General features: G+C 37.6%; 1 protein-coding gene across 1 annotated transcript in view; it reads left to right on the forward strand.

Annotated features, from left to right (window-relative positions):
- LOC140171946 (protein mono-ADP-ribosyltransferase PARP6-like) overlaps positions 1-16,011 on the forward strand; it is a 76,477-nt gene that overhangs the window by 38,518 nt on the left and 21,948 nt on the right. The window contains exons 3-7 of the mRNA XM_072195290.1: positions 2,237-2,326; positions 5,576-5,703; positions 8,417-8,530; positions 10,735-10,878; positions 13,120-13,443. Of these exons, the coding sequence (XP_072051391.1) occupies positions 2,237-2,326; positions 5,576-5,703; positions 8,417-8,530; positions 10,735-10,878; positions 13,120-13,443 (800 nt within the window). The remainder of the gene's footprint in view (positions 1-2,236; positions 2,327-5,575; positions 5,704-8,416; positions 8,531-10,734; positions 10,879-13,119; positions 13,444-16,011) is intronic.

A 16,011-nucleotide genomic window follows, 5' to 3' on the forward strand; every position in this document is an offset into this window, starting at 1 on the left:
ATTCCATTTAAAATCCATGTTCCCCCTGTGGAATATTTTGGGTATGAATTTCAAATGGAATGAACACATTTCAGCTCCATTTGAAACTCATCCTCACTCAGTATAAGATTCAGGTTGAATCTTTCTCAGAGGGTACAAATGTATATGAAATTCAAAAGGAGCTGCCTAATATATTCATTCTATTTGAAATTCATACTCCCCCTGTGTAAGATACTTCCAAAATCTTCCTTTGGGGTAGTGTGGATTTTAAATGGAAAAGCGGAAAAGCACATTGCAGGGCACAGGTTTGAATAAAAGCAATATTTGTTACATCTATCATTAAATAATATTCTGCACTTTGTTATTAGGGATGTACAATGTATGTAACATTTTACTCACTGAGCAAGATACATCTGTGTAAAGTAGTGTATATCATCACTTAACTAATGTTCAAATTCAATCACATCCTTAAATATATGCCATTTAAAAATTAGTTAGAACCCTTCGGCATCAGACGTTGTTGCACAGTTACAAGCAGAGGAGGCACCGCGTACCAGGATGCATACAGGTTTTGTCATGTTTGGGCAATGCTCAATCTGAAGAAATGAAAATAAACATGTGATGGTTTTCACAAGCAATATTTAGAAAGGGTTTTGAAACATTGTAGATGTGGGTGGGTGGGTACTCTTGTTTTGAGTTTCTGTACATGTATGCACATGTAAGTGTGGTTGTACATAGGTGTTTGCCAGCAAATGTTTTCACATTTAAAGTGTGAACCTCTCTGCAATGGGGGACCGTCCTCGGTACAAGGAGGTCTGCAAACATCCACAAATGCATGTGTAATGCATTTGTGACATGTACGTTTTCTATCGTACGTGAGCTACAACATCCGCAGTTGCTAGGTCCATACATACAAAAATACACACCAAAAAAATGGCGGAAAACATCCTTGGTACGTTGATTGAGTACAGATTCAGATGACCATGTTTGCATATGTATGATAGTCCTAAACATCGTCCACGTTTGGAGGCAATTACACATGGGGGTCATTTGTTTGTTTGTGTGTGCAAATGAGGCCACACACAATTGAAATCTCTACTCAACAGTGGACCATAGATGTCCACAGTCAGATGTCCACAGTTCCTAGCCTGTGTTTCTAGATGTAAAATCCCATACAAAGGTGTTATAGCTAATGACTGCAATTACCAGTATAGAGTGAGTCCGCACTTTGTCCACATTTGGATAAAAACACTTGAATACCATTTTTTTTTCATCCTTGTTTGCCAGAGTGGTGGACAGTGTGAGCCAGTGTATATTTTGTTGGGGAGCATTACCTAATTGCATTCACATTTACTGTAAAAGTTGAAATTTTAGCACGATTTAATTTGTGCAGTTTGCCAATTTTGAACTATTTCCCTTGTTTTTGAATTAGTGATTCTATATTGTTCTTCCGAAGTTAGCTGCTGGAGCCATATGTATGGGTAACTGATGAATGTGTAGACAAAATGTACCCTTGATCTTTCAGGCCTGTGAGATCTCAGCTTTTAAAAAAAAATTTCTGACCAATTTCAATTTCCGCTTTTCCGTATACTTCTGATAGTACATGTATTACGTGTCGCAATAAAATGACTGGGAAATGAAATTAACGGTGCTTGAAAGGTCATGAAACGCAGGTCATAACATCATAGCAATGTTGTGGAGCGAAGGTCACATATTCTTTGATTCCTTGTCCATACTCATTGTATAATATTTTTGTTTAGAACTGTGCCCATCGGAATGAGGTTACAGTTAAAGGGCACCCTGGTCTCCGTGTGGCGACACATGATTGTCCGGTAGATATGTTTTATCCAAACCATCCATCGGAAGTGTGACATTTGGTTTTATAAAAATCATATGGAATTTAGAGAAGATACATCATGGCTACCATGTATCATAATTTTGTTGAGCGACACTCACATTGATGCAATGAAATACAAGCTTATAATCTTCAATTATTTCTGGTGAAATATGCACGAATAGCATTGAATTTGTAGTTTGGTAGGTAAAACCCCACTCACAGGCCGGGTTACATATTACCCAGTTACTTACACTTGTATAAACAATGATGAAAAGAATAGAAGCTTGCACAACTACTTTAGTAGTCTAGCAGACAAGGGTCACTTGGTATACAAATAAGAGACAATCACACAAATGGATTTTCAGTGGGAATGTAAAATAAACATGTCTATTTTTTTCCATTTCTGTGATTTCATTTCAGATGACTCTATGCTGACTTCTTCTCTCTGTCCCAATGCACCTAAAGCAGTAAACCAGAGAATTCCTGATATATTCAACAAATTAGCATACAGTAAGTTTTCAACAGGCTCAAGATTCTGCAGATGATTAATTTGAAATTGCACAATAATGTAATTCTGTGGCTTGAATATTTTATGCGGCTTTATATTCACATCAATTTCAACGCCTATAATTACGTGAAATCTGTGAAAATAAAACTGCAAAAATTACAGCTGGTACAGTATTCATATCTCAAGATCGAGACATCCACTATTAATTAGGATTTTCGGTAGGTAAATTGTAATATTTTGAAATGGACAAAAACTACATGTAAATTAAAAAAAAAATCATGTCAGATTTCTTTAATTACAGGCTGTATAAGAATTATTGTTGCCAAGCTGGTAACCAAGAATTACTGTGGGGAAGGATGGATTTTTGAAAGAGTAGAGTTTTTGTGGGTGCTGCACAAAGTTGGGTGGATTTTGGTGGGTTTGGAGGAAATATAGTGTGATTTTAAGGTCGGTTTTGGTTATTTAGGGCAGAAATTTAGGGATTTTGGGTGGATTTGAAGGAAATTTTATTGACCTTGGTCCGGGACCTTAATGGATGGGAGCCATTCACGAATCTTCCTGGCTAATGGGTCTGATTAGGCTATTCCAGTTAGAATACATACATGTATACCCCCTATGGAAGACATGATCTTTATCTCCCATACAGGGAGTGTGAATTTCAAATGGGAGTTACCTGAATCTGTGAGTCTTGACTCCATTTGAAATCTACACCCCCTGTGTGGAATCTCCCATACAGGGAGTGTGAATGGGGTTATGGGGTTACCTGAATCTGTGAGTCTGACTCCATTTAAAATCTACACCCCCTGTGTGGAAGATTAAGGTCACATCTTCCATGGGGGTGCATGGATTTCATCTGAAATAGCCCATTGGGTTTTCTTGAAATGACCCTATTAAGGCAACAAGTTATTAATTTATTTGGCTGAACATTTTTAGAAAATGTGTTTTGGTGAAATTTTAGGGTAATTTTAGCCTCCAGAAAAAAACGAAAAAAGAAAACGAGTGATCTACCCTATTGTACTTGACAGGTCCGTCCCACCCTTAGAACAGGGTTTGTTTTTTATTTTGTTGCCCAAGTTGTACAAAATGTTGTTTTATAATCTCTTAATATTTATAAACATACAAATTAGGTGGCTCATACATGTATATTTCATTTTGACATGGCAGTCTAGTCCATAAATCACAGAAACTACATGGTTAACAATCGTTTTGATATCACCAGTATAGTGTACTACAGTCTATGAGTATGTTAGTGTTCAAAACAGAAACTGGTTAATTGTATTGTTGCTCAGGGTATGTAATTTGATGCCAGTTGAGTTCAGTATGTATGCCTTGTGTGGATATGCAAGGAAGTTAATTGGTCTTTTTCTGGAGCGCAATAATAAAATAGACAAATTTGGCTGTACATGTGCGATAGCCCGGAAGAACATGACACTTAGTTAACATGTACATTGTACATATATGTTGTCCGTTGTTCATGTACATGTAGAATTATTTATGGGCAGTCAGATTTATTTTGTTGTATAAGGCCACTAACAGTCAATTTTGAGTTTCCGGTCACATAATTTTTGAAAACATATGAGGTTACTTTTTCATTATTCATTATTTTTCTGCTTTTCATTATAAATATGACCAACACGCATGTAAAATGTGTTGTTATTTGCCGCTCACTGACTTGAAGATGGATGTTTAGCCCAAATGAGATTCAAAAGTATATTAAAAAGAGTCTGCAAGGTTGACAGCAAAATGTATGTTCGATTTTGACTTTTCCACAAAACATAAATGCATTCATCATTTTTTTGCAAATATAACCGTTTTTATCGGTATGTTTTGGGAAATCACAATAATGAATTCAAGTGAGGGTCACCGTCAGAAAATGAAGTGAGGGCGGGTGACGCGAAACTCAAAATCGACTTTGATTGGCCTAATAGTTGAAATACCATCTATCAATAATTGAGGTTTCATTGTGGATAAAGAGGTAACATAGTTCTAAAATTGTTGTGATTTTTTGGTGTGTGTGGACTCCACACTGGACAAACCAGGGTCGTAGCTAGGATTTGACAAGTACCTGTCATGTTCAACAAAAACTGCCTGTCCAAAATTTGACCCTGAAAACATAAACCAAACCTCTGCCCCTTCCCCGGGTCCCTTCAAGGGGTTCAGTCATTTCAAACTTCTTTATTAGTCTAGTCTTGTTTTGTGTTCACATAACTTATTCAAGCATTAGTTTTAGAATTTATCATGTTTGTCACAGCCATTAATTTAGTCTGTCCCAAGAGCAAACTACCTGTCCAAAATGATGGGTGGCTAGCTAACACCCAGGGACGAACATAATTGAAACTTTGGTTCAATTTCGGCAATTTTAAAACTAAAAAGCAGTAGGAAATGAGCCAAGGAAGGCAGCAATCGCATACAAGTATAATATTTGCATATGTCTTGCGGTTGTCAGTGGCGTAGCCAGGATTTTGGAACCTAGGGGCATATTTTTTACAGACGGAAGTTGTGATTTGTTGACCCCAAATTTTTTTGCATGGATTGAAAAAGTGAAGAGCAAAAAAAAAAAAAAGGATTATAGATAAAAACACAAATTCTGTTTCATTCACAATTTTTCATCATTTATAATTATCCCCTTTTTTCTGTCACCCTGGGTAAATAATAGTCTATAGTTAACCCAATTTTTTTTCACTAACGCCTTCCATGAACGGGGGGCATTTCCCCCACCACTGTCGGTTCTTGAGTTAGGCCAAAAATATATTAAAATCAACATTTTGGGGCATTTCCCCCACGATCAATCATGTACGTGGTGTGTAAATGACACCCCTCCTATCAAGCCTTGGGATCTCCTAAATTATAGAATTCATACTATTTCTCTTGTGTGTCAGCTTAATTTGTCTCAATATTAGAGTTCAAAACAGCTTGGTTATACTCATCTCTAACCAGCCTTATTAGGGGCTGTGCAATAATTATGAGCCTGGGGGTAAAATTTCCAAACAGCTCGCCCCCCCCTTCTCGGTCCGCCAAAAATCGCTTGACCCCCTCTCGGTCTGCCAAAAATTCTTTGCCCCCCCCCCAAATTACAAAACTTAAATGATCTAGATACATGTTGCGAGTGCAGCGAGCAGGACAATTTGCATATTTAATTGGTTCTCCAAAAATTATCCCCCCCAATTTTAACCTCCCCAGGGCTCATAATTATTCCACAGCCCCTTAGTGCAGATGTTAACTCATTGTTATTGTGCTTACTCCCTCTGTAGAACATGGCCACCACCTAGACTTACCATTACCAGAGGTGGATGTGGATGGCCTTATATTGGATAAAGGAGGCGGGGATAATACCAAGAGGCTAAACAGCCATAGTAACTCAGCTAGTAGCCAGCAGCAGGTATGTACAAAGCATTTGACTCATCAGATTTGATTTCTACAATCAAAGTTGCAATGGGTTATTCCATTTTTAAATGGTATTGTGGCTTTAAAAAAAGCCACAATACCCCTATGACAGCGTTCAAGCTTTGACTTACGTTTGACGGACAGAATGGAGGAAACTTTAAGTGAAAGATATCCTACTTAAATGAACTTTTTCTAGGGTGAAATTTTGTGTAGAAACTGAATCTGACATAAAAAATGCATAATTATCAACTTGAAATTTTTCCCCATAGCACTGTACACAGGCATATTTCTGCCCCAAATCCTCAAATTTGAGCGAAAAGTTTTGTTACAAAAATAAGTCCTTCAAAATGGAGATACTTAGGGCTAAACAAAAATCATGTTGCTCTTGAGAAATGTATTAGTTAGAGCAACATGTTCTTTGTTTAGCCTTAGCTTTAAACAAAATCCATTACTTTTTCCACGCTGTCAAAATTCTTAGGGGGGGAGCATATTGCAAGTTATTTTCTTTTCTGTAAATCTAGCTTACTTATTTGTTATATCACCATTTAGCTATTGAAATACTGAGCAAAAAGACACTTAAAACATTACTATAGCTCATACCATTCAAATCGAAAATGAGGCGAATATTATATTTTTTTCCAAATAAATTGTCACCCGAACCTTTGAGTTTCTACCCCTGCTACGAAAATAAAGAAATATATATGGACCCCATTCTGTTTTAATATCACAATTGTACCCTTGTTACACAATTAGCATAGAAAATTAGGCACTGTTTGATAGTGTTCATGTTCATATACACTCACAGGAAATTAGCAAGTCAAAATTTTGTCACCCTTAAACGGCCATTTTCGCCAAAATTGGACCAAAAATGAATTATTCTCAAAATCAGTGAAAAATAAGCGGTTTAAAGTGCCAAAATCTGAAAATATGTGACATTTTACCGCTAAAAACGTTTAAGTAATCAAGAATTTTGACTGTTTTCACCCCTAAATACTTTTTTCACCCATTTGTCCACCAAACGTAAGTCAAAGCTTGAACGCTGTCCTATGGAAGATTAAGATAAAGTCTTCCACAGTGGGAGTATGAGTTTCAAATAGAATAGACAATTGGATAACTTCCATTTGAAATACTCACTCCAGTTGTGGAAGATATAGACCACTTGACATGTGACGTCATTGCCCGGCAGTATGCGCAAGCATTATGGTATTTTCCATTGTTCTTTGCCCTGCAGTGTGCGTGCGCATCGTAGTCTGCTCAGGGCATGTGTAATTTAAATCTCCCACCACATTTCATATAGTACAAGAAAGCCATTGAACAGTGAAGCGGCTCGCTCAGACCAATCCCTCGCCTTTGTTGATAAACAATAATGTAAAGTGGTCTATAGGTAAAGCCATAATACAGGGGTAGTATGGGTTTTACAATGATTAACCCTGACCAATTACATTTGAAAAAAAAACCTCTCTCTGTGGTAGATATTCTCAAAATCTTCCACAGGGGTAGTGTGGATTTCAACTGGATAATATAAATATGCCATGTCATGTTAGCCTCAATTTAATGGAATGTACCAAACTACAATAACAATTGTGGTTTCCTATATATCTTGAGATTGTCAAAGATCAAAAGCAGTGTTGCCAACCCCGCGATTTGGTAGTCCAATTAGGCGACTTTTGAAGATATTCCCTGCGACTTATGACAATTTCCTGTCCCATAGAAACCAATGGTTAAGAACAAAATTGGGCAACTTTTCAACATTGGCTCCCGCGACTTCCAATAGTTTCCTGCCCCATAGAAACCAATGGTTAAGAGAAAAATTGGGTGACTTTTCGATTATTTGACCCGCGATTCGGGTTGCAATTTTTTGGCAACCCTAATCAGAAGTAGTTTAGGTCAAATCAACAGGATGATTTGAATTGTGACTTTTTCAAAGAAACTTGTGGGAGTCATTTAAGTTTAAGTAAACATGTAGCAAAAGTTGAAGTTTAGGCCTTGGAAATTTCGAGCCCTTGCACTGCATTTATTTGATAGTCATGGTTTGTGTGTACTTATGGTCGATTGATTGTTTGATTGACTTGTTGATTGATTTGTTGATTGATAGATATATTGCTTCATATAAATTGCTTCATATTTTCTTTTATTTTGGAAATGTTTATATTCTGTCGGTCCGTGTCACGTCACTTCAGGTTGATGATGTTCGAGTGAAAACAAGTCCCTGATTCGATTTTTGTTGATGATTTCTGTCATTGGTGTTATAATGTAAATTTCGACCGCAAATAGTCAGTGGAATCAAACAACCGTTTCTAAGTCTTCAGAGTGGAAGAAACTTACTTGATTTACCGTTTACATACTGACAAACTTAAAATTAAATTCCATGGTCGAGTGTCGTTTTTTCCGAAATTGAATGTCACTCCAACAACATCGCTATGTAGCCTCCTTCACAGTCGGTTTCTGTTGTTCATAACAAACCGTGAGCCACATGCAGTTTGGGCCCGAGACTAAAGATAGCCCGGATGTTGGACCGACAGAATAATGATCTTTAATGCTCTAGTCATTGAAATCACTAATATTAATTAATTGATTGCTTAACTGATTGATTGATTGATTGAATCAAACTTGCTTAAACTACAATGTACAATGTAGAGTCATATTTCAGTCAAGTGTCCCTGCATTGACCAGTTCATGAAAACTATGTTTTATTTTGTGTGTTTCAGACTAGCAATCTACCGGATGTTGTCAAGTCTAGTGCCATGAACCAGCAGAATAAATGTGATCTGGAGACAGGGGAGCTAAATATAGAGAACAACAGCCCCTTTCAACAAACATTGGTAGGTTATTAGGCAGAATAAATGCGATCTGGAGACAGGGGAGCTAAATATAGAGAACAACAGCCCCTTTCAACAAACATTGGTAGGTTATTAGGCAGAATAAATGCGATCTGGAGACAGGGGAGCTAAATATAGAGAACAACAGCCCCTTTCAACAAACATTGGTAGGTTATTAGGCAGAATAAATGCGATCTGGATACAGGGGAGCTAAATATAGAGAACAACAGCCCCTTTCAACAAACATTGGTAGGTTATTAGGCAACCGTTTAGACAATAACTGCACGTTATCTGTTTTGAGGTCATTGAAGGAAAATCAGAGTGGTTTGTTTCTGCTGAGGTAATTTTCCGAAGGAGCACGAGCTCCAGATGAAAAATACCGAGGCCCAACACAAACCCCGAAGATTTCATGCAATGACTGTAAAACAGATGGTGCACAGTTATTAATGTCATTCGTTATGCCATTTTTTAATTTCTTTCATGAAAATAACACAAAAGACTATTGAAAATGTATCTTCCTTTCTCTGTTTTAATGCATATTTAACACGCGATCAACAAGTACGCGGAGTGCGCTTTGAGAAATGATACGCAAAAGCAGGACTTATTTGTGTGCCAGATTGGCAGGACTGTAGCCAGGATTTTTTGTGGGGGTGCTGATTTTGAAAAAGTGAACTTTTTTGGCAGGGAGTTGGGGCAATTCTGTGAAAAGTAGACTTTCTTCCCCAAATATAGACCTTTTTTGATCAAAAAAGCTTAAAAAATCAAATTTTTTGGCTCGCTACGCTCATAAATTCTTATGTTTTTGGACTTTTTGTATACTTTTCAATATTTCCCCCCAGGCTACGGGCCTGGAGATTGGAACAACTACACACTTTACGCTCATTTGCAAGATTAATCACCTCCATTTGTGTTTGTTGTTACAAATATTAAAATATAACTGTTACAAATATTAAAATATAATTGGATCACACACATCGCGTATATATTCATGAGGTTATGAATATCTCTCGTGAAATAATTGCACTTGACATTGCCCTGGGCAAGGCATTATACTGCTTGTTGTCTCAGCTACCCATATGAGGTCGTGGCATATCCTGGCTGTGATGGTTTATTATGGTATGTGGTATGTATAGGATGTGTAGCTCTTTAACTGATATCAGCACAAGAGTGAATGTTTCCAGGGCTTCATATTTCCTATATAGACTGGCTAAACATGGTTCAATAGTCACAAAAGAAACATAATTTAAGATCTGGATCTGTTAAATTGAGGTACACTTAGTCACTATCGACCCTTGTTTCACTAGATAGCAAATCAGGATTGAAAATTGAAATGAAAGCAATGCATTTTGGGAAGTGTAACATATCTTCTCTGCTTCAGCCCTATATTTGTTTTTAAATGTCTTATTTTTAGCCCCACATATATTTTTGTGTAAAGCTTGTGAGAAGCTGTGCATTGCACAAAATTGCAAAATGTGTGTCAGACATCAAATATTCAAACTGAGGTAAGTCATCAATTGTGCTATTCCATTTAAAATCCATGCTACCCCTGTGGAAGATTTAGCTTAAGTCTTCCACAGAAGGAGTAAGAGTTTCAAATAGAATGGAAAATTGGGTAGCTTCCATTTGAAATACTCACTCTAGTTGTGGAAGATAAAGGTGAAGCCTTAATACAGGGGGAGTATGAGTTTCAGAATGATTAACCCTGACCAATTACATTTGAAAAACACACTCCCCCTATGGAACATATTTCCAAAATCTTGCACAGGGGTAGTGTGGTTTTCAACTGGAATAGCCCATTTTTTGTGCTTTAAGTCGGGCTAGATTGCTTTGAAATGGCATGTATAATGTTACAGTGAAAGACATAATATCAATTGTACAGTGTTGCCAGAGGTCTGTATGATTTAATTGCCACATTGGACCACATTTGATGATCTTTATATTGTACTTTAGTGGATTTTTGTTGAAAGATAAAGCAATGTCATAGAAATAGTTTAATATCTAAAACGCTAAGGCAATGACAACAAAACAGGTTTTTAGTAATTTTTTTTTGCTTTATACATTTCAAATCAACCTTGTTTTTTTTGTAGCAAATATAAATTGATTTTGACTGACAAAAATAACTAGCAAGATAATAACAAAAACATTGAATTATTTTGAATTTGAAATGTTCATTTTGATATTGACCGTTTTTTCCTTCTTCAATACAGCCTGCCTTATGTGATGGCGGCAGTGATGGATTAATGTGTGATCCAGAGGTATGCGCTGCTAAACGAAGAAATATTGACAGAGGGGATGTGGATAACAGACTCAACAGCCAAATGGAAATCCATGAAACAGCTGATAATATACAAGTACGATATCAAATCACGTGTTTATGTTATGTACTGTAAAAATGGAAATTTTCATGGGACATTTATTTTTGGGCTTTTTGCGTTCCAAACTGCTACCGCAAAAATAACAACTTGAGAATATATTCCTTTAGTGTAGAGGTCAATGTAAGGAAATTTGGAATCGCAAATTTAAAAACATGAGGAGCAGTTAAAATTTGGCAAAGCGTAAAACATTTATCGTGTGGAAATTTTCTACTTTTACAGTACGTCGTGATATGAGTTCTGTTTATGTCAAGGAGATTAGACTCAAAGAATACCAACTCCACCATGATTTTGTGTTACTTGTGGAGGTCAAATTGTGTTTCTCCGTATTATTTCTCCATGGGCTCAGCAAACTCTGATTTAAAGTGTGTGTTTGTTTGCATTCTGTGTGTAATGCAATATGCTGGTAGTGCCTGCAATATGCAAAGTATGTGACACTCAAGTTTTAAGGTGCAACTTATTCAATATAGGGCTTTTGCCGACAAATACCGCAGGGACACTATTTTAGTACCCCACATGACAATCCAATATGGTGGATTTACCATAGCGTTATGTAGTGGGCTTTTCTGAGTTGGTACTCTTTGCATCCAATCTCTTTGATCTTGATAGACTCAAAGATACAAATTTTAGGTTCACTGTTTTGGTCTCCATGTGTGTCAAACCTATATGGTGTATTTACCATAGCTTTATGCAGTGGGCTTTTCTGAGTTGGTACTATTTGCATCCAATCTCTTTGATCTAGGTAGATTTTATTTGTAGTAATTGTTATGTTCAGTTTGTTGAGTTTGCTGACATTCTTGCTAGCATGGGAAGAGATTTCTTACTGTTGGGGTGCGCTTGTTTTCACCTACAAACGTGGACTTTGAGTCCACACTTATGTAGTGAAAAACCAGAAACTGCGAAACGTGGACGTCCACGGTCGTAGGACAGCGGCATAGGGTGCTATACAGCATAACTTTGCATATAGGGTAGGGTCCTCTATGGTAGGTGTAATACCACTTTACCAGGACCATGGTTAGCGGCGATATATTAAAGAAGTTTACGTTTGGATTATGATATGTCTGTGTGTGTGGGTCCACGGTTTCACTGTTAACAACCACACACACAAAAAGGGTCCACGGTTGTCGGTGAAGGCGAGTAGGGGTGCGTTTACGTAGGCAGGCAAACGAGGACACACACAAGGATACACACATGTCAAATGAGGACACCCGGTGACCGTGGAGGTCCTCGGTGTTTTAAATATATCAAGACATCGCAAATAACGTAAAAATGCATTTAAAGCGGGTCCACCTATGGGTGGTATAGGACGGGGCACGGTTGGATAGTAGGTGGTCTGGTGCATGTGTGAGTGAGGTCCACGGTATGGCGATTAAGAACGGATGTGTGAGTCCTCGGTTAGTATGTTTTAAATCAAGTGAAAAATTAGGTCCTCGTTTTCCTGCCTACGCGAGTGGGTGTGGGTTTGTGTGTGTATCTGTGGGTGTGTGTGCATGTTTACCTTTGGTTTGGGGAGGTCTGCAGGAGCTGGCGATTACAAGCTAAATCAGTAGCGTACGCAGGAATTTTTCAAGGGAGGTGTGATAAAAAATAAGGAAATTGTAAAAATGGCCGTGTAGTGGACATCGCGTTGCAAAATGAATACCTAATTGAAGCGATTTGGTGCACCATTTTGGCACTATTAGTGTGTAAAATTTTAGTTTCAAAAAGCCGAAATAATGGTCTATGAAGCCTTTCGTGAACAAGTTTTCCCTCCTCAGAAATTTTGCAAAATGAAGGTCCAATTGAAGCCAATTGGTACATAATTTTTACACTATTTCAATGCAAAATACTGTCTAAATATGCTTTATTTTAACATATTCTTTTGAAAAGCGATTAGATTTAGATTACAAAGTAAAAATCAACTTAAGTACATAAGCTTGCGTACTTGCACCATGTTTTGACAGAAAAAAAATGCAAACATTTTATTAAAAAATTTTTTTAAGGGGACAGTAGTTGCTTTGAATGTAACTTTTATTTGCATTGATTTCTGTTATTTTATTTGCATTGATTTCTGTTATTTTATTTGCATTGATTTCTGTTATTTTATTTGCATTGATTTCTGTTATTTTATTTGCATTGATTTCTGTTATTTTATTTGCATTGATTTCTGTTATTTTATTTGCATTTATTTCTGTTATTTTATTTGCATTGATTTCTGTTATTTTATTTTCCATTCTGTAGTGTCCAGCAGTGCATGATGCTGGCGATACTAATCTGACCGATATCAGTGATAATACTAGTGACGTTAACCATGAACATAACACAGTCCTAAGAGCGCCACCGAGCGATGAGATCTCAAATATATGTGGTGACTTAAAAATCACCACCAACTCTGAAGATAATCATGAGGGTGTCATGATAGAATCAGTAGATAATAAAATCACTGAAGCTGGTGATGGTAATACCAGTGAAGAAACTGTAAATAAACTCAGCGATTCTCAGCAGGATGAAGAGGAAGAGGAGGAGGATATGGAAGAGGAGGAGGTGGACGAAATGTCAACTTCTGTAAGGCTTACTATGCTATGATCAAATAATTTCAATCTGGTCACCTAGAAATACCTTTTTGGAGCAACCAACTTTGTGACTATAGTCTGTATACCTTCCTTCGAGTCCATAATTTAGATATTGTGTTGTACTGTGAGAAGTAAATAAAAGTATACATTTTCAGAAAGGAAATGATGCAAGAAATCCAGCTAGCATAACAGATTCCTGTAAAAAATAATAGTTTTTGAGAAAATCTCAAAACTTGATTTAAGTTTACTGACTCGAAGAAGGTATATGGACTATATAAGCTACAGTCTTCAGCTGGGTTGTGATGTTGTATACCTTAACTTCAGTCACTTCCAGGAGGGGACTTAATTTGGCAAGGAATGTTCTTTGTCTGTTTCACCTGTGTGAGATTTTTGTCGACCACATCACTGCGGTTGAGGGAAGGTTGTTCTGCCCTAAGCCCCTCACCCAGATGACTTTTTTGACACTGCATTTTAACCAGCATGATTCTCATTTCAAAATTCTGATTTTGTTAATGTCAAATTAGTGTCCATGCATTAAGTGTGTGTTCGTGTACACTACTGAATTTTTGCAACATCACAACTCTGCTGGAAACCAACATTGGTTGCTCAAACAAGATATGTCATATTGTGTAGGTTAAACTTATTTGATCAGTTTCAACATTCCCAAATGAATGATGGTCTACACAGGCTTACTAGGCTATTTCGATCAGTGCTAAATTAAATATTTGTCAAACTTTACCAAGTAAATAAACAATTATGCTGATTATATACTGTCATGCCACTTTGCTGCTCTGACAACGATTTTTATGCCTCCACCAGAGGTATTATGTTTCCTGGTTGTCCGTCCGAGCTTGCGAGTGCAATTTGTCGGAACTGGTAATGCGTATTGTGATGCAATTTGGTGGAGGGGTGGCAATTGGTGGTCTCCAAATTTTAGCCGGTTTTCATCGCATAATATGGTAATTAAGTACCTAATTTGCATAATTTATGCATATCAAGCAAAATAACCTTGTGCACAGATTATCTGGAGATCTGTACGAGTTACAGTGATGAAACTTGGTGGAGAGTAGCACAGCCAGAGGTTCTTGACCTGATTTGCTTTTCAGCACAAAATTTGCATAATCGCAAGGTCATTGTGAGGTCATTTAGGGTCATCCGGGGTCAAATCGCCTTATATTGTTGCAGGTTTATGAAATTTGCTGGGAAGGACTACTGATGGAAGAAAAAATGTCAAGGTCATTTTGGGGTCATCCAAGGTCATCCGAGGTCAAATCCCCATAGATTGTTGCAGGTTCATGAAATTTTGTGGGAACGACAACTGAAACAAGGCAAAAATGTCAAGGTCATTTTGGGGTCATTCGAGGTCATCTGGGGTCAAATCGCCATAGACTGCTGCAGGTTCATGGTGGGAACGGCCACCTTCAGCCCTCGAATTAAGGATCTGAAGGGGCACGGCAACTTTTTTAGGGCAAGTTGATAATTGCCGTGGATTTTCACTGAAAAGGCAAGGCAGCACGGCAATTTGTAATATTTCAAAAGGGCATCAAGGCAACTGTTGAAAATTTGAGAAGGGCACCAAGGCAATTTTTCAAAAGCGAATAGATGCATTGCCGTCAGCTGAATTCGACACCAAAATAAAATTCGAATAAAATAAGACTCAACTTTACACTAAAATAATACAAAGCAATCAAAAATCAACAGTTTAATTTACTTAAATTTTGCGATCCTTAGTTCTGAGCTGCAAAACTGACTCGAAACAGCGATGAAACAGCTGTAACTTTGGTTATAATATTGATCAAATTCGCCGGTATAAAAACTATTTCGTGCAAAAAATATCTAGAGATGGGCTTACATGTATAAGATAAGACGATACCGGAAGGGTATCGCCATCGGTTTGCAATGGGAAGTCAATGTTTGCTAATCGAGAGATTAATTGATTTGCCCAGCGCTCAGATTTTGTTCACGACACGAGGTCAAGGAAGCTTAGCTGCTTAGTTACTAACAGCGTTTCTGATTGGTCGATAGTACGCTGAAGGTGTTTCTCTGACCAATCGAGAAAATGAAGTCATTTCTAGCAACCAGATAATGTATAAAAGCCGATGTGATTGGCTGAATATCTAAGCTTACGTAATACGTAGGGGTAATGAATATTAATTTACAACAAACTATTGTGTATACTGTAATTGATAGCTGGGTTACGATGCTCAAAATAGCGATCGTGTTCAATATTTTCGATCTAATTTTCCACAATTTTGCGGGGATTTAACCAGTACTTAATGATTTTATAATGAAGGGGCAGGGCTGGCCGGCTAGGGCACCCACGGCAACTTCATTTAGGGGCACAGCAAGTGACTGCCGTCGGTAAAGGACATATTTTGAGGGCATTGCGGCAATGGGGGGTGGGCACCCACGGCAATATGCCGTCGGTGCCGTGGGTTAATTCGAGGGCTGGCCACCTTAGTGAGGTAAATAATGTTAAGGTCATTTTGGGGTCAAGTGAAATTGCACCTGTTAAAATGATGGGCATCAAGGTGGAGGCATTGCGGCCGACGCTTTGCGT

The sequence above is a fragment of the Amphiura filiformis genome, chromosome 15 (assembly GCF_039555335.1).
Source record: "Amphiura filiformis chromosome 15, Afil_fr2py, whole genome shotgun sequence".
In the NCBI taxonomy this organism is placed as follows: domain Eukaryota; kingdom Metazoa; phylum Echinodermata; class Ophiuroidea; order Amphilepidida; family Amphiuridae; genus Amphiura; species Amphiura filiformis.